Source organism: Rosa rugosa, chromosome 5, assembly GCF_958449725.1.
Source record: "Rosa rugosa chromosome 5, drRosRugo1.1, whole genome shotgun sequence".
Taxonomy (NCBI): Eukaryota; Viridiplantae; Streptophyta; class Magnoliopsida; order Rosales; family Rosaceae; genus Rosa; species Rosa rugosa.
Genome location: NC_084824.1, coordinates 3,137,124 through 3,157,298, shown reverse-complemented (window position 1 = coordinate 3,157,298; position 20,175 = coordinate 3,137,124). Strand labels below are relative to the sequence as shown.

The following is a 20,175-nucleotide window of genomic DNA, read 5'->3' as shown; positions in this document are numbered from 1 at the left end:
GGTGGAGCTAGGGCTGGAACCCGGGCTGGGATTAGATTTAGGGACGGGAGTTGGAGAAGAAGGAAGTGATTTGGCGCTGTGGGTTGATCAATGGGGACGCGCCGTCGATAGCTAAGAGAGGTGTTGGTGATGGTTTCGGTGGAGGAGAAGAAGAGGATGGAGACGAGTGGTGGCCCGTCGATTTCAGAGAAGATGAATAGTAAAATGACGAAAATATCCTTCAAAATTTAACACCGTAGACGATTTTACTGTTTCCAGGTATGGAAATTAGGTCGGGGCCAAAACGTCAGGTACCATTGTGACATTTTTCAAAGTTTAGGTACGAAAATTAATAGTCTGGAAAAGTTCAGACACTGTTTGGACGAATTTCCCTACAAAATATGGAATCTTTTAAGTGTACCCATTTATACACAAAAGGACACTGCCATAAATCTAACGCTTCGAATCCGGTAAAACCCTATTTTGTTCCTTTCGCACACTACGCAGTTGAAAACCTAGAAGACTCCTACTACCTCACCAAAACAAAAACCCTGCTTTCGTTTTCATTTTTATTTTTCTCCAATGGCTCATGAAGAGGCAAGAAACTTAGACTCTGAGAAGCAAAGGCTTCTCAGTCAGCACAAAGAGAAGCACTTCACCGCCGGCGAGATCGTCCGTGACATCATCATCGGCGTATCTGACGGCCTCACCGTCCCCTTTGCTCTCGCTGCCGGTCTCTCCGGTGCAAATGCCACGTCCTCGATTGTCCTAACCGCTGGAGTCGCCGAAGTCGCCGCCGGCGCCATCTCCATGGGACTTGGCGGGTAACAATTAATTCTTCTTGCAACTCCTCCATTGTATCTTTTCTTCTTTTGTTTAAAAGATCAGGTGATATTAGTTCCTCGAAACTCATTAAAAGTACAAAACAATTGATCTACAGATATCTTGCGGCGAAAAGCGAAGCGGATCACTATGTGAGGGAGTTAAGGAGAGAACAAGAAGAAATAGTCAATGTTCCGGATACAGGTACTCTTGGGACCAATTACTCTCTTCATTTAGTTGTTTGATGATTAATTTTTGTTAGTGTCAATTATTTTGTGATCGTGTGCAGAAGCGGCAGAGGTAGCAGAGATTCTTGCAGAGTATGGAATAGAGCACCATGAATATACACCAGTTGTGAACGCCCTGAGGAAGAACCCACAAGCTTGGCTTGATTTCATGATGAAGTAAGTTAATTGCTTCTTGTTAACAATGTTTAGCTTTAGCTAGGTTGACCCAAGAATTACGATCATAACATGTTTGAAGTCCTAAATGTATGGAAATTGAGATTACAAATGCACAGTTACGTGGAAAGAAACATACGAATTGAAGCAAGTGTTTCTGAATGTTCTGGGGAAAAGTGGGGGTCTCAATCAGGGCTAGTTGACAAGGGAAGTGACAAACTGGTCCACCATCACTAGCCTAATGCAATGATATAAAGCTAATTGCCTTTTAATATGTGAAGAAAGTTGGTCTTGCTTTTGAAATGTGGACAAAATAAAACCACTGGAAGGGTATGTGGTCCTTGAGCCTGTGAATGGACATATAAAGCATTTCCTGGTTTCACACTTGCACTAGTAATAATACTGTTTTTTTTTTTTTACGCTTTTCTAATTTCCCCTGATTTTCAGATTTGGTTTAATGTTGATCAGATGCCTGATGGTTATAGTGGACTCTATGGATATATATTCTGGCAAGCTTGTTATGTTCATAGATTTAAAATATAGAGGGTTATTAGGCTTTTCCAAACTTATTGCTGGTGGATTTTAAGTTATCAATGATATTCTGGTTGTGGGTGGTTTTAAAAAATCATTTCTTGTTAATGTTTAGTCTACTGAGTAGTCTAGTCAGGTTCAATTTGAGAGTCTTGTACTTCTTTCTTCTCTAAGCTAGTCAGTTTTATGCTAAAGCATATAGCAGCACCTGTTCCTCATAGACTCGTAGGCTCAATGGTTGCATTGCATGGCTAACATATGAAACTTCAAATGCAGGTTTGAACTGGGACTGGAAAAGCCAGATCCAAGGAGAGCACTGCACAGTGCACTGACGATTGCAATTTCTTACATTCTGGGTGGAGTGGTACCTTTGATTCCTTACATGTTCATTCCAAGGGCCAGAGAAGCACTGGCTGGGTCTGTAGTGTTAACTTTGGCGGCATTGCTAATATTTGGGTATGCCAAGGGCTACTTCACTGGTAGTAAACCCTTCAAGAGTGCCTTTCAGACTGCCCTCATCGGAGCCATTGCATCCTCCGCCGCCTTTGGCATGGCAAAGGCGATCCATCCATGAAACACTCCCGAGTCCTGAATGACTGTCAAACAGTAACTAGTCTGGCTCCAACTCGTTAAGGGTGTACTTTACCTATGTATGTTTATCATCGTGTGTGGATAAGTTTCAATAATCCTACCAGTATTTGCTTAAAATTTACAGATGATAAAAGTTATGTCCTACAAAAATTGAATAAGAATCTCTCCAAATTCAAAATCAGAATAATGAAAATATAACATCGTACGTACAAATCAAAGAAAGATTATTCATATATCGAATAACTGTGCTCAATTCATTTCCTATATACTTCTCAAATCTCAACTCATGGTTTGAATTTAGCAAAAGAACAAAGTAAGAAACTTACGCTCTGAGCAGTCATTTTATACAAGGCCTCAGAGACAGAGTGCACAATCTCATATCTACATCAATCGTTAATAGGAACAGCATTTGGCGTCCCCATGAAGTTACAATGAAAACAGTAGTTGAAAAAGTATACCCAGTGAGATTAGGAAAAAGGAAGCTCACTACATTTGGCACAGACAACATATATTCTGCTTCAAGTAGTAACATTTGAATTTACATATAGAAACACCAAAACTTTAAACATGTTGGTCTCCCCAAAGATTGTAGCCATCAAAATCTGTGAATAAGCAAATGAAAAAGAGTTAAGTAGGATCCAGAACACAACAAATTAACTCCATGTAGTCCAAGTAGATCATTGGAAGATTCTAATATAGGTTCTGAAACAACAACTTACATTTGTTACTTGTGTAAGAAAGATGGACTGGGACTACAGTTATCCCATTATAAGCTATCACAAGAACCGATATAAAATCCTGTTACTTCCCCAACTGTGTTTCTTGTTTCTTGTTGGGCTCGGAAGCCATGAGACCCAGATGTTCACCAATGAATTTCAAATTCTGAGAGTTCTCCATATTAGATCCATGAACTGATTTGTTCATTTGTTCTATTAAAGAATCAAAAATTTTGGATTCGTCCAACTCAGCTGCTGTTGATTCGACCTCCATTCTAGAATCCTCGGGCTCTTTTCTTTCTTCCTTTGCACCTTCAGTATTTTCTAACAAATAACTAGTTAAAAGAAGCTTCTCCCATGCATTATCATCAACATCAGCATCTGGCAGGATAAATGGGGCGTGATTTTCTCGAGGGCTCAACTTATCATCCATTAGCATTTTCACTAAATCAGAATTCACAAAAAAATCTTTCATCCCATCAGGGTAAGAATCAAACTCTGGTTGTTTTCCTGAGCCTGAACTCTGTGTGAGTATAGGCTTTGGTGCTGCATCCATAGGCGATCGGTACCTTACTATTGCACCATCAGAATTCATGAAAGAATCTCCCACTCCATCGGGATAAGAATCAAATTCTGGTTGTTTCTGTGTGAATACAGGATCTGGCGCTTCATCTACAGGTTGGTACCTTACTATTACACCATCAGAATTCACAAAAGAATCTATTTCTGGTTGAACCTCCGAACCCGAATGTGGTGTGAAGACAGGCTCTGGTGCTTCATCCATAGGAGGTTGGTACCTTACTATGGCACCATCAGCAGCCATTGGTCTACCATCATCTACTTCTTCTAGCATATTTCCAGCTTCAGCGAAGCGCCAGCTATGTTCTTTTGACTGAACCAGCTGAACTAAAAACCCAGGATTTTGCATTGCCATCACCAGAAATGAGAGCATCTGTTGCTGATCCTTCTCCATTCCATGAAGGCGATCTCTCAGGAGGAGCAAGTTATTTTCTGATATTTCCTGGTGCTGCCTAAGCTTCACCAACTCTTGCTTTAGAGAGATCTTATCGATCTTCAGGTTCTCAACTTCCCTCCACAGACCACTTTCAATGTCTTCAGAAGGTTCATCAGGATCGTCTCTCTGATTGTCTTTCTGCTGCAATGTTTTACTCTGATCTGTGCCCTGCGGATATTTCCTTCTGAAAATATTCTTCAACAAATGCTTTTGACCTCGAATAAATCCTTCATTTGCAAATACATAATGATCCGGATCTATTTTTCTAAAGCCCTGAAAAATTGAGATTCATTAGTACTTGACTATGTGTCTGCAGTTGATGTAGATATGATAGATCAAAGAAAATGAAAAATAATTTTGTCACACTTTAGTCTACAAGCATATGTATACAAACACGTTAGTTAAATGTCAATAGCATATCATCACAATTCAGTCGAAATAGCATTCCAAACAGAGATTAAAAAGCTATTGTTCCTTCAGTAGATGCACCCAGGGCTTCTATGAATCTATGTGTCCAGACTCCAAACTATTTCAAACAAATCACACAATTTCTTTTTTATACTCTTCACACAAGATAAAACGTTTAACCATCGCATCCATCGCGAGATTGAATAGTCCCTCTGCCAAACTATCTTGACCACATTCAACGCAATAAGACCTTTAGATGAACTTAAACAATACCCGATAACGTTATAACCTCTGCATTGTTAAACTGTGTTATAAGAGCATTAGTCCAAAGCAATAATCAGCAAGTTATTCTACAATGCATAATCAGAAGCTCTACTCTACTTGTCAAGCCAATTTCATATATCTTTTCTGAGTGCTTATATTATTCAATACATACATCTAGTAGATTGGTTCTGTATCTCTATCCAAATCTTGACATAGTCGAAGAAAATCCAAATTTGCAAAACACCCATCAAAGCATTAATCGCATGCATAACAATGTAACCAAGAAAACCAAGTTTTCAAGCAAGATTACAAACACATAATCAAAGCAAAATCCCAATCTCAATCCACAAAGAAGTTGCAAGAAAAGCCCCGAAAAACTACTCACGTAGATATTGAGCTGCCTCATGAAGCTAGAAAAGTTGCTGTGCTTGAAATACTTGGGGAGCATCAAAACCGAGAACTGGGTCACGTCCCTAATCACAAAGCTGTCATTGCTCTCACTCCACGAGATTATAGAGTCCATTTCTTCGTCGTCGACCATCTCGTAACATTTTCTCAGAAACGGAGCCACCGATCCCTCGGCGGAGCCGGACCCATCTCCGGTCTTCTCCTTCTCCTTCGATTTTCTCACCATGGCCGTAGGATTATGAGGAGGACCCAAGAAGCTGGAGTTGGATTTTGGGAAGACCCAGAAGGGAAAGAGAGGAGTAGAATCAGAGGTACTTTGCCGTGTTGACGGGGGTTTAAGGGAAGAAACTTCTCTGATATTTTATGTCTTGGTCAAGAGATATTTCTAACCCCGGTCCAAAAGTATATTGAACCGGGGTTAGGAGTCTCAAATATTTCATGCAGGTGAACTCATACGGTGTGGCGTTTGATGTAGTATCTTGATCTTTAATTTGAATGATGATTTGTTGGAAATTGACAGATTTTGGTTGAATTTGAGTTTACGAGCAATTTTTTTTTTGAATATTAACTCTATGAGCTCATGGGTTGTGCAAAGCTTTGAATGATTGAAGATGTTAGATTGAAATGCCAAATTTGAATTTGTCAATTTATGTGGCACATGATGTTGTTGGCTGATCTCAAAGGTCTTAAACAAAAAAAAACCATTAAAACAAAAACCAAAACCAAATTCCCATTTTTTTCTCATCATTCCTCGATTATTCATTCAAGTCTTTATCTCCATCATAACTCAGCAAATTAAATCTCATATCTTTGTTAAAAATATATAAAAAAAATTAAATCTCATATCCCCAATCTTCATTGAGCTCATCACCTCACTCACTGATTTGATCCCAGACTTTCCGACACAACCTTAGTCTTCGATCTTCAACGAGACCTCACTTAGACATCTCCAACACATCCTCACTATGATCTCTGGCCCCAAAGTTCATGACCTCGTTCTCTTTCTAATCTCCGACCTCACTCTCGCATATGTGATTTGTCTATGACCTCCCTCTTATAGGAAGGGGTGTTGGTAAAGGAGAAGAGGATTCAATCTATTGAAAAGTGAACAAAAACAAAATTGACAGATTTTTGAGAGATCTACCAAATTTGGCAGAGAGGCTTGGTATGCTAAATCCACATAGGAATTGGTAGATCTGCTGGAATTGATTTCCTCTGCTATTTTTTCCCGTTGAGCCTCCACCCTATTATTTACTAGAACCGCCGGAGATCGATGCTCTTCGAGCTTCATATGGATTATGCCGAGCTCTTTGCTTACCTCCCATCTTTTGTATATTTGTTCCTCATTAGCTAATGAAATTACTATATATATGTGTAAAAAATATACTTACTAATATTGAAAAATGCACTGATTAGTAGCTACCGAATCTTTATTAATTCAGTTAATTAATCAAACACACATATAATAATTAAACCACGTCTCTACTTGACGGTGTTCGATGGCTCAGTCAGGTTTAGCCCCTGCTTGTTTTCCTTGGAGTCTTGGGTGATCTCCTCAAGTTGAGTATGCGCAGAGTTAATGAAAGATGATGCTTCCTTTAGAGGATTGTCCATGGCTTCTTTAAGCTTCTTTAGGGCTTTGCAGTATGCTTCCTGCACCAAAATATCTTCATTTAGTAATATAATATATATGGTTAACCGATTGTATCTTTATCAAATATAAAGAAAATCCTTGATCTAAATACTTACGTACCATGAATTGATCAAGGTCGGAGGAACTAGGATTGGAAAGGGCGGCCTTGAGCTTCTTATTATTGGCAGTGTCTTCTGTAACAGAAGTAGTAGTACTAGCGCTTCCCGTAATTGCACCAATTTCACCACCCAAACACACCTGAGAAGATATATTAATTGGTCAACTAATTAAGAGAAAGAAACTAGATCGACAACCTTAGAAATTAATGACATATTATGGATCCCGACGTACCTTCAAGCAGTTGATGTGATTCTCAAGCAACAATCCATATAATGGATGACCTGATATCATCTTCTTTAGAGCTTCTTCCTCCTGGTCCTCATCTTGATCATCCCCTTCCTCCTGGCCGACATGAATACGATCATCACCTTGTTCATCTGAAGAAGTCACCACCCTAACATTAGTACCAGTATTCTCCGCCATCTCTCTCACTCCGAGTAGTCCGATCCCTGGCTAGCTGTCTCTCACAGATTGATCAATTTTGCTAGATAGCCTCGTACCTATATAGCAAGCTGCAGCCTCGTACTTCCTAATTCTTGCTACCTTGCTGGTCTGAGGAACCCGGGTCGGAGCAGTTATGATAAAATTCGAGGGAGTAGTGAGTCAGTTTTACGTACACAGTACGTTAAGGCTGCATCTATCGTCATCGAGAGGCTAGGGCTTTTTTACAGTCGTCCGATCCTCGATTAAAGCTAGCTGATTTTTCAGATTATTATTGAAACCATGAATGCATAGACTGCAGTTCTGTTTGTAGACCTATCTGCTCTGTTTATATATATCTTTTATCACCATCATGCTTCGATCAGTTCAGTCGAAACTGTTAAAACTTATTGGACCATTCCAGGTTGTTGCATACGTCTGTCCTTGACCTCAACACGCTGACAACTAAGAGCTGCTTGAGTTAGCTAGTAGTCCAAGATAGTGCATACTACTACTTATCCCCCCAACCAGACCAATAAATTCAGAGTACTCGGTACTCAGCACATGAGAGATACATATCGATCTATTTCTCAGAGAGCTAGCTAGGGACGATGACCCCTGCGTTACTTCAAAAAACAGATTTGAATTTGAGTTTTCGTTTTTCCTAACTCAATTGTACGTGCATGACGGATTCAATCTTGGTGTTCAACTTCCCCATAGGTTCGAGTTAACAAAAAAAAAAAAAAGGTGTACGTGCGAACAATATATTCAACATGAAAGACGAAGAAAAATGATACTCGATGGTAAATACTTATTTATTTTAGTACATATACTACTCTCTATTAACTTATTGAGGGTTAATTCAAAAAAAAAAAATCCTTATTAAGGGAAGGAAGAGGAATCAAACTAGAAATCTCGAATTGCAAATTGAGGTGAACGCTCTTGGCTAGCTCTTTATCGTACAGAGGGTAATGAAGACTTTTTGATTGCTACTACAGCTACGTTCCTTCTGCAAATGAAATAATTGTTCGTGCATGCATGAAATGAGATCGAGGTCACTTTTCTGTTCTCATCACAGTAAAATAATTGTACTTATCATATTGGTCAGTGATGATGTTATAATAATTGCACGAGCCTGAGCAGAATCAACTTAACTAGTTGAAACTACGTACAAATACGTGGCTAAATATTTGACCAACCAATAGTTTGGCCTAGTTCATCTACTAATTAATAGCTGATCAGTAACTCCTTATTGATCATATATATCCTCTTAATCATCTTACTTGTTTATAACTTATAGTTAGGCAAATCAGCTAATGTGTCATTATTTGACCAACCAATAGTACAGGCCTCTTCCTGTTCAATAGTTGGCCTAGTTCATCTACTAATTAAGAGCTGATCATCAACTCCTTATTGATCATATATATCCTCTTAATCATCTTATTTGTTTATAACTTATAGTTAGGCAAAAGCTAATGTGTCATTGTTACAATGATGTCTAATATATTAGACCATATATGTATATATTTCATTACTAATTTCTTATTTGCATCTTTTATGCATATATATATATGCTGCAGCTCGAAAGCGCAACTCCTCCACCAATGAATTGACAAGATTAAAGTCTGTCGAACAAAACAACATGCATGTTTATAAGCTAAACCACATGTGAAGTGGAGTGATCTGGATCCCCAACTAATCGTCTATGCCTTTAGCAGTTGGGTGCACATCGATTGTTCGATCACACATCTAATCAAAGTTTACTTTTATATATCCCTGATAATATATATGAAAAATCGAATTTTGAAATGTAAATATTCAACTGAGATTTAAACGAAAAATCTAATAAAGAAAGCTCTACATTCAAATATTATTAACATCATGTAACCTAACTATTTTCAATATATAGTGGTACACGTGACTTATATTTCTATTAGAACTTGTCATCGTGATTTGCCGACTGGCTTAAATTTCACTATTTTCAGTAGTGATACACATAATACTTAGATTTTGATTAAAAATCGTCGATTAGTTTAGAATCAATAACAGAATCTCTGCTTTGTAAAATCAACAAAGCAATTTCACTTTAGGATTAATTTCACGTATACGTACCCTAAACCCTAATATTCCTATGACGATACAATTGTACACTTATAGCCCATATGGCTACGATTCATCATACAACTTTGGGAATTATCCTTGTAAAGATAAGTCAACCATTTCGTCACAATCTTTTGGACGGTTTCTTCACCGTCAAAAGACGTTACGGTGCACAAGCGTCGGACATCCCCAGCCGTAGGATTTAGGCTCAACGGCATTTGTCATGTAGTGGCGATCCAACAAAACCGCACCTTCTGACACTAAACCTTATCTGTTATCGTGGGAAACGAGCAACGAATCGCCAGCTGCCTCTTGTCGTTTTCTAGTGTCGCTTGTCGTTTTTCGCAAACTTTCCGCAAAGATGACCTGTTGTTCTTAAAATTAATTATGTTCTTATCCGAGTTAATATATGTGGTTTATTATCCATCAGCCAATATTTTTATTCTATATATATATATATATTTTTTTTTTTGGGGATAAAGGCATATGCTATTAGCTCAATGCTGACGTGTCGGCCACTAAACACAGTTGTTCCTCAATTGGGATCAATGTTGCCAAAAACTGTAGTTCGTCTTAGAGTGGTTTCTTTTAGGAGACTTATTCACTTGTGTATGGCATATCCTGGCCACAAATACTTTCAGCTGGAAACGAATCTAAGAACTTGGGAGGTATCAGACTTGGAAGCTCGCCCAAGCTGGAGGTGAGTTTTTACAACTCAGCCACACCTTGTTGGTCATAAACTGTAGTTCTTCATGTGTCCGGTAGGTCCTTAGGTAGGTATTTGCATCATTAATTTAGAAAACCCAGTACGTCATGCGTTTTGGATCACAATCTTTGTCTTTGCACCTAATCTTGGCTCGAAATAATTCAAGTAATTAATGCTACTTATCTTTGTGGCACGGACTACTAAAACCATCACACCATCTTCGATTCTTATTGTGATTCCGTAATTTTATTTTCGATTGAAATCTTAATATTATGAATGACGATTTTTCATATTTTATTATTTTTATATTAAATTTTAAATACATAATACTTTCCAATAAAATGTGTTCTTTAAATCATGCTGTATTCACTCACTACAAACTTAAAAATTTGAATAAATGCATCGGGACTATGTCTAAACCTCCCTCATTATCATCCACCCTTCATATTATTTGCCACGTTAATCACCGGCTACAATTCATTATTGAAGTGTTTTCAGTAATTAACAAATCGCATTCTCAAGATACAACTTTACAATCAAAGTCATCCATTATTATAGTTTTGCCCCAACACTAACTTGTGTTAATTATCCTTATTAAACTTTATTATGTTCGTATTTTCGCATTTTGATGTGTTAATTTTAAATTTTATTACTTCTCAGTGTACACTTGGATTTCAAAATTTGTTCTCTACTATTGATATTCATAAAATATGTATGCCGACAGCCGATATATTTTTCTCTAGAGCTAGTACAAGGGTGATGAATTGATGATAAATATTTGGCAAAACAGTATCTTTCACACTAATTCGAAGATAAGCATCATTTGATTATAATCAAATGATGCTTATCTTCTGGCCAAGCAGAGTGATCTCTTTTACTCGCTCGTTGAAGTTTTGGTACACATCATCTCAATGATGGTGATACATTTTTATTTTATTTTTTATTATTAATGATGGTGATACATGGTATGGATAATCATTATATAATTGGGCTGTTTTGCTTAATAATTCATACATATTTGAGAAAGGTGGACCAATCAGTCTCCATTTTAAACTGTACACCGTGCCAAGATTCATAGCACTTTCTTATCAGCGGGTCTACCACAAGATAGAAGAAAAACTTTTGCCCATGAGGATAATTGATAAGATTAGTGATTTTGCATCATATTAATTTGAATCTAAAACCCCTATTTCTCCATGTTTTCCGTTCTTCACTAATATTTTTTTTTAATTTGAGTGAGGTAACCATTTCAGTTATGTTAGCGAGTTAGTAACACATCTGATTAATATTTGGACTGAGGTCTACGAAGATATTTCAGTAAAGTTAGACTAATCTACTGCACATACCTGAAGACTATCAAACTTGTTGACTACAAATTAGTGAAAGTTGAGACTCAAACGCTAGACATCAGAATTTCATACCAGGTCACTCGACCAATCTTAATTTAGTATAAATCTAATTATACTAGCAGGGCCCACCCACTATGTGTGTGGAGAGAAGTTAAAGGTAGTGGGAAAATTTTTCGTACAACTACCACATTTTTTATTTTTTTATTTTTATATTTATTTTATTTTATTTTATTTTACAATTGACTATATTATCCATATTGATTAATTGTATTTCATAATATTTTAATATATAAAGATTAAATTGATAAAAAAAATTAATTTTAGAGAGCAAGTTCTCTTATTTTAATAATAATATAAATAAATATATTGCTACATCAATCAATCAATAGTAAAAAGAAATATGATAGCTGTGTACATTATCTCTTAATTCTTTTAATTTATCACTATAAAAATTAGATCGGGTGATTTTGTCACGAAGCATTGAGAGCCCGACACGTGTCGAGCCGAGCCGAGTTGTACTTCGCCACGTATACCGTCAGCACGCTCCTGACAGCTAGTTTGGGTGGGTCCCACGCCTATGGTTGTAGCCTCGTGGCGGAAATACCAAAGGACAAGGGATAAGGCCGACAGCTTTAATCTCCTACTCCCAACAACTCTAGAATGAAACGTCTCCTCTCCGTCGGATGTGATGACTTCAACTCAGAGGCCGCGTCCAAAGGTCCAGATTCGGTCTTCTTCATTGAAAGAAACAAAGTAAACAGATAATTTAAAAAAATGAATCACACAATGTGTGAAAAACAAAGTAAATTGGCTAAGAACAACAACAACATTATCCCCCACTATTTTTTGTTTGCCTCAGTGGGGGTCTGAGAGAGAGAGAGAGAGAGAGAGCTTATAAGGGAAGACTGATTACCAAGAAAGTCCCAACCAAATTCACAAATCCCTCGATTAAATTTTTCCATCTTTCCCAATATTCAATTTCAAAGTTGGGTGCTTTGCAAATTTCAAAACCACCGGTAAACATCTCAATCCTGTTTGAATTTTTCCAAGTCTTTGTTTCAGTTCAATTTCTTGTCTTGCTGATCAGCACTTCATTTGTGACAATGTCTAGTTGTGATCTGAATCTCATTCCATTCCTTTACTGTTTACTCCTCTCACTTATCAAACCTTATCTTCAAACATAATATCTTGTTGGTTGTTGCTTAGGATTTGCTTGATTCTTCAAGGGTTTTGCTTTGCTGCTTAGAATTGGGATGTGTCATTTATTTGATGGAGATGGAGATGGAGTAGGGTTTTAGGTTAGGTGTGTAGAGAAGATGGTGTCGAAATCGTATTCCAATCTGTTGGAGCTTGCCTCGGGCGAGTCCCCTACCTTGGGCCGAATTGGCCGGGGGAGAATGCCACGCATCATGACTGTTGCTGGCTTGATATCTGATGTTGATGATGACAAGTCGGAGAGTGCGTGCTCCGAGGTGTCCTCATCGTCGGTCCATCGTGACCGAATCATTATAGTGGCAAATCAGCTGCCCATTAGGGCTCAGAGAAAAGAAGATTCTAGCAAGGGTTGGATATTCAGTTGGGATGAGAATTCTCTGCTACTCCAACTCAAAGATGGTTTAGGGGATGATGAGATTGAGGTGATTTATGTGGGTTGTCTTAAGGAAGACATTCACCCCAATGACCAAGATGAGGTTTCCCAAATCCTCCTTGACACCTTTAAGTGTGTCCCAACCTTTCTCCCACCAGAGCTTTTCAGCCGGTATTATCATGGATTTTGCAAGCAACAGTTGTGGCCACTCTTTCATTACATGCTACCCCTCTCGCCCGACCTTGGTGGTAGGTTTAACCGGTCCCTGTGGCAAGCGTATGTATCAGTGAACAAGATTTTTGCGGATAGGATCATGGAAGTCATTAACCCTGAAGATGACTTTGTGTGGATACATGACTATCATCTGATGGTGTTACCAACTTTCTTGCGCAAGAGATTCAATCGCGTCAAACTTGGGTTTTTCCTCCATAGCCCTTTCCCTTCATCAGAAATTTACAAGACATTGCCTATTAGAGAAGAGATTCTACGAGCCCTTTTGAATTCTGATTTAATTGGATTCCATACATTTGACTATGCAAGGCATTTCCTCTCCTGCTGTAGTCGAATGCTTGGTCTTACCTATGAATCCAAGCGAGGTTATATAGGCCTCGAGTATTATGGTCGCACTGTTAGCATCAAAATTCTTCCCGTTGGCATACATATGGGTCAACTGCAGTCAGTTTTGAGTCTCCCAGAGACAGAAGCCAAGGTTGCTGAGCTCAAGACACAGTTCTGTGATCGGGGCAGGACAATGTTACTCGGAGTCGATGACATGGATATATTTAAGGGCATAAGTTTGAAGCTTTTGGCAATGGAGCAGCTGCTTATTCAGCACCCTGAGTGGCAGGGAAAGGTCGTATTGGTGCAGATAGCCAATCCAGCCAGGGGTCGGGGAAAAGATGTGAAAGAAGTTCAGGCCGAGACATCATCAACTGTGAAGCGAATTAATGAAACATTTGGCAAACCTGGGTATAAGCCTGTTGTCTTGATTGATGAGCCACTTAAGTTTTATGAGAGAATTGCATACTATGTAGTTGCAGAGTGTTGTTTGGTTACAGCTGTCAGGGATGGAATGAATTTGATACCATATGAATACATTATTAGTCGTCAAGGAAATGAAAAATTGGATAAGGTTTTGGGATTGGATTCCTCTGTTCCCAAGAAGAGTATGTTAGTTGTCTCTGAGTTCATTGGCTGCTCCCCTTCTTTGAGTGGAGCAATTCGTGTGAACCCCTGGAATATTGATGCTGTGGCAGATGCAATGGACTGTTCTCTGGAGATGGCAGAGCCAGAAAAACAGCTTCGGCATGAGAAACATTATAAATATGTCAGCACCCATGATGTTGGTTACTGGGCTCGCAGTTTCCTCCAAGACTTGGAAAGAACATGCAAGGGTCATTTGCGTCAAAGGTGCTGGGGTATTGGGTTTGGGTTGAGTTTTAGAGTTGTGGCTCTTGATCCAAACTTCAAGAAGCTCTCTGTGGAATACATAGTGTCAGCCTATAAAAGAACTACAACTAGGGCAATTCTTCTCGACTATGATGGCACATTGAAGCCTCAGGCATCCATTGATAAGAGTCCAAATTCTAAATCCATCGAAATCCTAAATAGCCTATGCAGGGACAAGAACAACATGGTTTTAATTGTTAGTGCTAAGAGTCGAAAAACACTTGCCGAGTGGTTCTCTCCTTGTGAGAAGCTTGGAATTGCAGCTGAGCATGGCTACTTTCTACGGTAAATTTCTGCAAAACTTCAAACTTTCTGCTCTTTGAAACAAATCTGGGTTTTAGTAGAAACTAATGATTGTATGGATTCAGGTCGAAGCAAGATACAGAATGGGAGACATTGGTACCAGTTGCAGACAGTAGCTGGAAGCAGATTGCAGAGCCTGTCATGAAGCTTTACACAGAAACAACTGATGGTTCCACCATTGAAGATAAGGAAACTTCACTTCTCTGGTGTTATGAGGATGCAGATCCAGACTTTGGATCATGCCAAGCCAAGGAACTTATGGATCATCTTGAAAGTGTGCTTGCTAATGAACCCGTTACTGTTAAAAGTGGGCAGACTTTTGTGGAGGTTAAACCACAGGTTCGGTACATGCCTTCTTGCAATCTTTTACTGTTCTGTAAAACTCGATCTTAAATTTTTATAACCTATATGACCCATATCCAAATGGTAACATAACTTATTAAAATGTGTGTGGGACAACAAAAGGCTATGGTTATTTCAACACACTAGTGGTCAATGTATCTGTAGTAGGACGTGTTAAGAGCGTGACTAAAATGTCTGTGGGTCAACAAAAGGCTATTGTTATTTCAACACACTACTGGTCAATGTATCTGTAGTAGGAGCGTGTTAGAGCATGACTGGTGATAGGAGTGGTCTGACTGAGTTGTATAATATTCATTATCTAAGATGAGATATAACGTAGTTTTTAACAAAAGAAAATGTTGAAACCTCTTATAAAAACTAATCATACTTTGCGCCTCTCTTCCCAAGAATAAATTATTAGTACAAGGTTTCTTCACTCAAATTTTACATATTTCAGATTCACTGGGTTTTAGGAGTGGTTGGGTTAGATGTGAAAACCTACTTATCTTGGTATAATTTGTGAGCGTTTGCCTTTTAAGTGTAAGTGTCACGATTGGATACATCCTTGAAATAGCACTAAATGAATTTTCTTGTTGACAGTGCCAAACATCTTGGCAATGGCTGATGACTGATGTTTGAGAAAAGAAAAATATACACAATCAGTTAATTATCTAGTTGGATTTGATAACCATGAAAATTCAAATGAAATGAGCTACTGCTCTATCTGTAGGAAATATGATCATGATAGGATAATGTATGTTTAGTCGTGGAGAAACAATTTTAATTGTTTCATTATAGTAAGCATGCAGTAGACTTCATTCGAATCTGAAACCCCTTTAATATTTTGAACTGAGTTTTCATACATTATGAATTATGCAATACATACAAATAATAGCAAATTGAATTACAATAACCCCATTCCCTGATCAAACCCCAACATGTATGCATATGTGCAGGGTGTAAGCAAGGGTCTGGTAGCCAAACGTCTACTTTCCACCATGCAGGAAAGGGGAATGCTACCAGACTTTGTTCTCTGCATAGGGGATGATCGATCTGATGAAGACATGTTTGAGGTAATTACAAGTTCCATGGAAGGCCCATCAATTGCTCCCAGAGCAGAGGTATTCGCGTGTACAGTTTGTCGAAAACCCAGCAAAGCCAAGTATTATCTAGATGACACGGTGGAGATTGTTAGGATGCTGCAGGGTTTGGCATCTGTTTCTGAGCAAAGCATACCTCTGTAGACGTACTGAAGATAAAGATAGGTGCACCTCTTCTTCTCTGTCTGTGACTGCCATAATGTGGGCTGAAAGGTGGTTGCAATTATCTCCTATTTCCCTGCTTTTTCGCATGAACCATGTAAATGATTGTAGTCTCTTAGTTGTGCAATCGGAGACTCTTTGGCATTTGTTGCTGTAAATCTGTAAATGTGTCTGTGCATGAAATCCAAACTTGCTTTACTGCAATTGATAATATACCCTTTAACTAGGGAAACTTCGTTCATGTTTATTGCTCAAGCTAATAGCTTCCTTGTTTAGAAAGATCCATTTTGCCCTTGCCTGTGTTCAAATATTCTCTTATTGTTTGAGTTAGGTATGTCGATGCTATTTGATATGATAACTAAGAGTAACGCTGTTAAATTTCATCATGGGTAGATTTCATACAATTGGTTGGAATAGTTTCTTGATCCATCATTCTAATTGGCTGTCATTGTTTGGATGGGGGAGGCTATTCGATGTCCTCTTGCACTCCATTTTGTTTGATCTTGTAACTTCTGTTTTTGGCGTATCATGAAAATCATAACCAGTCAGATTCTGTCTTTTCTAAGCTTATCTTGTATACCCCACATGGTTTCTATGCTATTTCATGCCTTGATTTCACATGATAATCTCTTAATCATTTTCTTCAGTTGAATTATGCTGCCCGTCCATAATGTTCATATTCTGTGTCTTGTTTGTTGTTTCATTGGGAACCTTGTCATTCTATTGTCGTTTTTTCTTGTACTATTTTACCTTTTGAATTATGGATAATATTGCTATCATATCTAGTTTCAAAAGAGTTCTTCACTTCCATATTATAATTCATCATTAGCTCAGAATTTGTTGGCTTGCCATTGTTTGTATGTGTCCACACATAGTTAGCTCTAACCCTTGTGGCCCAGGTCAATATCAGAGTAAATTGTAAAGCAGCTTTAACATCATTGATTTTGAAGAACATCTATGTATCTTGAAAATGGCATTATTTGTGGATATTCCATCTCTGTAAAACAGTGTGTGGACCCGGATTTTGGGCCTTTTACCCATTGTTGGTTGGTTCATTTCTACTTTTGCTGTGCGAGTGTTTCTTTAACTTTGCTGGATGTGTACTATGTGACTTTCTGTTGAGGAGTCTGGGACCATGAAACAAGCGCGGCTTGGAGATGACTGCGTTTCTGCTTTATGGACAAGACCTAGTTGAGTTACAGTCACATCTGGGTCTGCTTTCCACTTTCCAGCAATGATTCACACTCGCACTGCTATTAGTGTATGCGGTTGGTGTGCATCTGTTGAAGGCAATAGTATGGTTTTATGTTGGAATGAGTGCAGGATGTGCAGAGGACATCTGAAGAATGAAATTCTTTTGGGCTGAATGGAACCCGAAATTCAGTTCGCACTTGGGAACTAGGCTTTCTTGGGATGGTGACCGGCAAATGCCAGAATGATACTTGATGTGGTGTATTGTTGCTGAATTCCGAGTAAAGTGGTAAGAGTAGGGAAGGGGGTAGGGGGATTCTCAGTCTTTGCATGATTAGCATTTTGCAATGGCAGTAGTTTTAGTTATAAGCGTGTGTGCGTGCCTTTGTGGAAGCACGAATAACAGTGCCTGTCTAGTTCACAAAAGCCATCATCCATGTAAACACAGAAAGGCTTCTGAAGAAGGCGAGGACTTTTGGTCCTGGTCGTGTCCCAACTTGATTGACGTCAAAGACTGAAACTGTACGTCCGTGCCTTTCATACTTAGCATCATCTTATGAACATTGTTTTAGTCGAAATGTCGTTGGTGATAATTCATATTTAACATAATGATTGTTTTAAAAACAATCAATTATTATTATTAGCGTGCCTCTTGATGAAGCTACTGCTTGTCTGCTTGCGCCTTGCGGGATAGACTTGTCAAAAGTCATTGAGAGAATATAATCAATTTAGTACAGTTGAAGGGGACTCTGAGTCCAAGTCGATCACTGATTGCATAAGTAAGAAATGTAATATATTCCTTGGCGTATAGAACTTGACATTAGAGACATTATTAATTAAATAACACGGAAAGCAGTTTCTCAGATGTTTCCTTCAACCACATCTTGAGAGCACTGGGGATGCGGTTGCGAAACTCGGTCACTCATTGCAAGCCGATTGAGTTTGGGATAATGCAATTATGACATATACAAATGAGGAAGAACAATGGATGAGAATCACTTCCATTAGAAAATTTCACGAAAAATTACTCGTATTAAATTAGAAATACAATCAAGTTTATTTCCATATGTTCTTTTCCTTCTTGAAGATAAAACATGTTTTCTTTTGAACATTAGACACTGTAATTCCACCGGGCACTTTTGCTAGGTGTTCTTTTAACAAGAGGAAGCGAAGCCGAGTTTAATGGAAGAAAGCCAAGTCGAGTGTAATGGAACTAGAACTAGTGGTCATCTAAAGTCAGGTCCTCAAGACTAATTGTAGTCGACTAGTTTAGAGGTCAGTCTCATCACCACGTAGATTGACACGTTAATAACTTCTTCATCAGAATTGGGAACTAGTATACTAGTTTCAGTCTGGGTTTCAGACGGCCAATTTGTTTCTGTTTTCGCCTTTTTCCCATTTTCACACAGAAGAAAGCGAACTCTTAGGCAGTACTAGTAGCTTGAAAGTGTGTACACGGTCCACCAAGAAGTCTTAACACAAAACTCAAAGGGAACAAAGTCTTGCATACTTCTTTTCATGACTAATTGATCATCAGTTATTTTTCATGTTAGCTCTTCGCTTACTTTATTTTTTTTTTTCCAATTAAGTGAGATGATTATCTCTTACAATTATTTGATTTAGTCTAAGTCTCATATTTGTATCACTTACAAAGTCCTTAGTAAAGCAAGAGTTCTTGTACAAGGTGGACGATAACTTTCCGATCTCGTTTTGGATTCTAGCCATAATAGGGAGAAATTTCCCTTCAAATTGCTTGAATTCAATGACGTGGTTACGAAGTAAAAGGTAAAACTAAAGAGAATGATGAGCTACCGAACCACCTCGTATGAAAGGTTGGTCAAACGACCTAGTATGAAACTTCTATGTTTAGCGTTTGAGTCCCAACTCCTACTAATTTGCGGCCAGTAGATTCGAAAAGCCTTCGGGTTTATAGGCTTTTGGAGGGAGATTAGTCTAGCTTTGTTGGAATACCCTCGTGAAGCTCGGTTTGAATATTGACTAGATGAATGTGCTACTAACTCGCCAACGTATTGATCTGGCTTGTTACCTCACCCCGATCAAAAGAAAAAAAAACTTTGTCATTAAGCTCCATGGTCATACGTTTAATCGGTGATATTTGCAACTACGTTGCCAACTTGACTATTATATGACCTGTAATCAATAATAACCACGTATTTTCATCACACAATCCACCTATCAATTATTACATAAATTATTTTGATACAGATTCACATACTATTAACTATTGATTGAGAATTTGAACGACTAATGGTGAAATTAATAGACTTTGGTGCATGTGTTGCCCCACTCACCTTCCTATAGCTTAGAACTCAGATTTCGCAAGCGTGTAGCTGACCAATCATGGCTGTCAATCCTCTAAATTAAGAATTATTTTATATAGTTAAATGATTAGCATGATTGAAATAAAACATAAAAAGGAATCAATGACTTTTAGGTATTAAATCGTATAATAATATCTTTCTCCCTTACTCATACTATTCCCTATTTCAAATCTTTATCCGACTACCGAGTCTTCTACCTCATCAGGTTTGAAACAAATACATATATATATATATA

The 20,175-nt window shown here is 38.2% G+C and overlaps 4 protein-coding genes across 5 annotated transcripts; 2 read left to right on the top strand and 2 right to left on the bottom strand.

Annotated features, from left to right (window-relative positions):
• The first annotated feature begins 460 nt into the window (after window positions 1-460).
• On the top strand, window positions 461-2,557 carry LOC133709526 (vacuolar iron transporter 1-like). Its single transcript, XM_062135300.1, has 4 exons — window positions 461-803; window positions 920-1,005; window positions 1,091-1,205; window positions 2,010-2,557. Exons 1-4 carry the CDS (start codon window positions 562-564, stop codon window positions 2,305-2,307), a joined length of 741 nt encoding a protein of 246 aa, XP_061991284.1. The 5' UTR covers window positions 461-561; the 3' UTR covers window positions 2,308-2,557.
• LOC133709525 (heat shock factor protein HSF8-like) lies at window positions 2,532-5,489 on the bottom strand. The gene is made up of 3 exons (XM_062135298.1): window positions 5,113-5,489; window positions 3,044-4,328; window positions 2,532-2,926 (listed from the first exon to the last, which is right to left on the bottom strand). The coding sequence occupies exons 1-2, from the start codon at window positions 5,359-5,361 to the stop codon at window positions 3,126-3,128; spliced, it is 1,452 nt and encodes a 483-aa protein (XP_061991282.1). The 5' UTR covers window positions 5,362-5,489; the 3' UTR covers window positions 2,532-2,926; window positions 3,044-3,125.
• A 584-nt stretch (window positions 5,490-6,073) lies between these two features.
• Window positions 6,074-7,612, bottom strand: LOC133708160 (homeobox protein knotted-1-like 1). The gene is made up of 3 exons (XM_062133613.1): window positions 7,120-7,612; window positions 6,889-7,026; window positions 6,074-6,788 (listed from the first exon to the last, which is right to left on the bottom strand). Exons 1-3 carry the CDS (start codon window positions 7,309-7,311, stop codon window positions 6,618-6,620), a joined length of 501 nt encoding a protein of 166 aa, XP_061989597.1. The 5' UTR covers window positions 7,312-7,612; the 3' UTR covers window positions 6,074-6,617.
• Window positions 7,613-12,286: 4,674 nt separating this feature from the next.
• LOC133712651 (alpha,alpha-trehalose-phosphate synthase [UDP-forming] 6-like) lies at window positions 12,287-16,648 on the top strand. Of its 2 annotated transcripts, XM_062138763.1 has the most exons (4): window positions 12,287-12,479; window positions 12,670-14,785; window positions 14,869-15,142; window positions 16,102-16,648. In XM_062138763.1, the coding sequence occupies exons 2-4, from the start codon at window positions 12,780-12,782 to the stop codon at window positions 16,387-16,389; spliced, it is 2,568 nt and encodes an 855-aa protein (XP_061994747.1). In that variant the 5' UTR covers window positions 12,287-12,479; window positions 12,670-12,779; the 3' UTR covers window positions 16,390-16,648. The 2 variants fall into 2 exon arrangements, with proteins under 2 accessions (XP_061994747.1, XP_061994746.1); XM_062138762.1 differs by having other exon boundaries at window positions 12,287-14,785.
• Window positions 16,649-20,175: the final 3,527 nt, after the last annotated feature.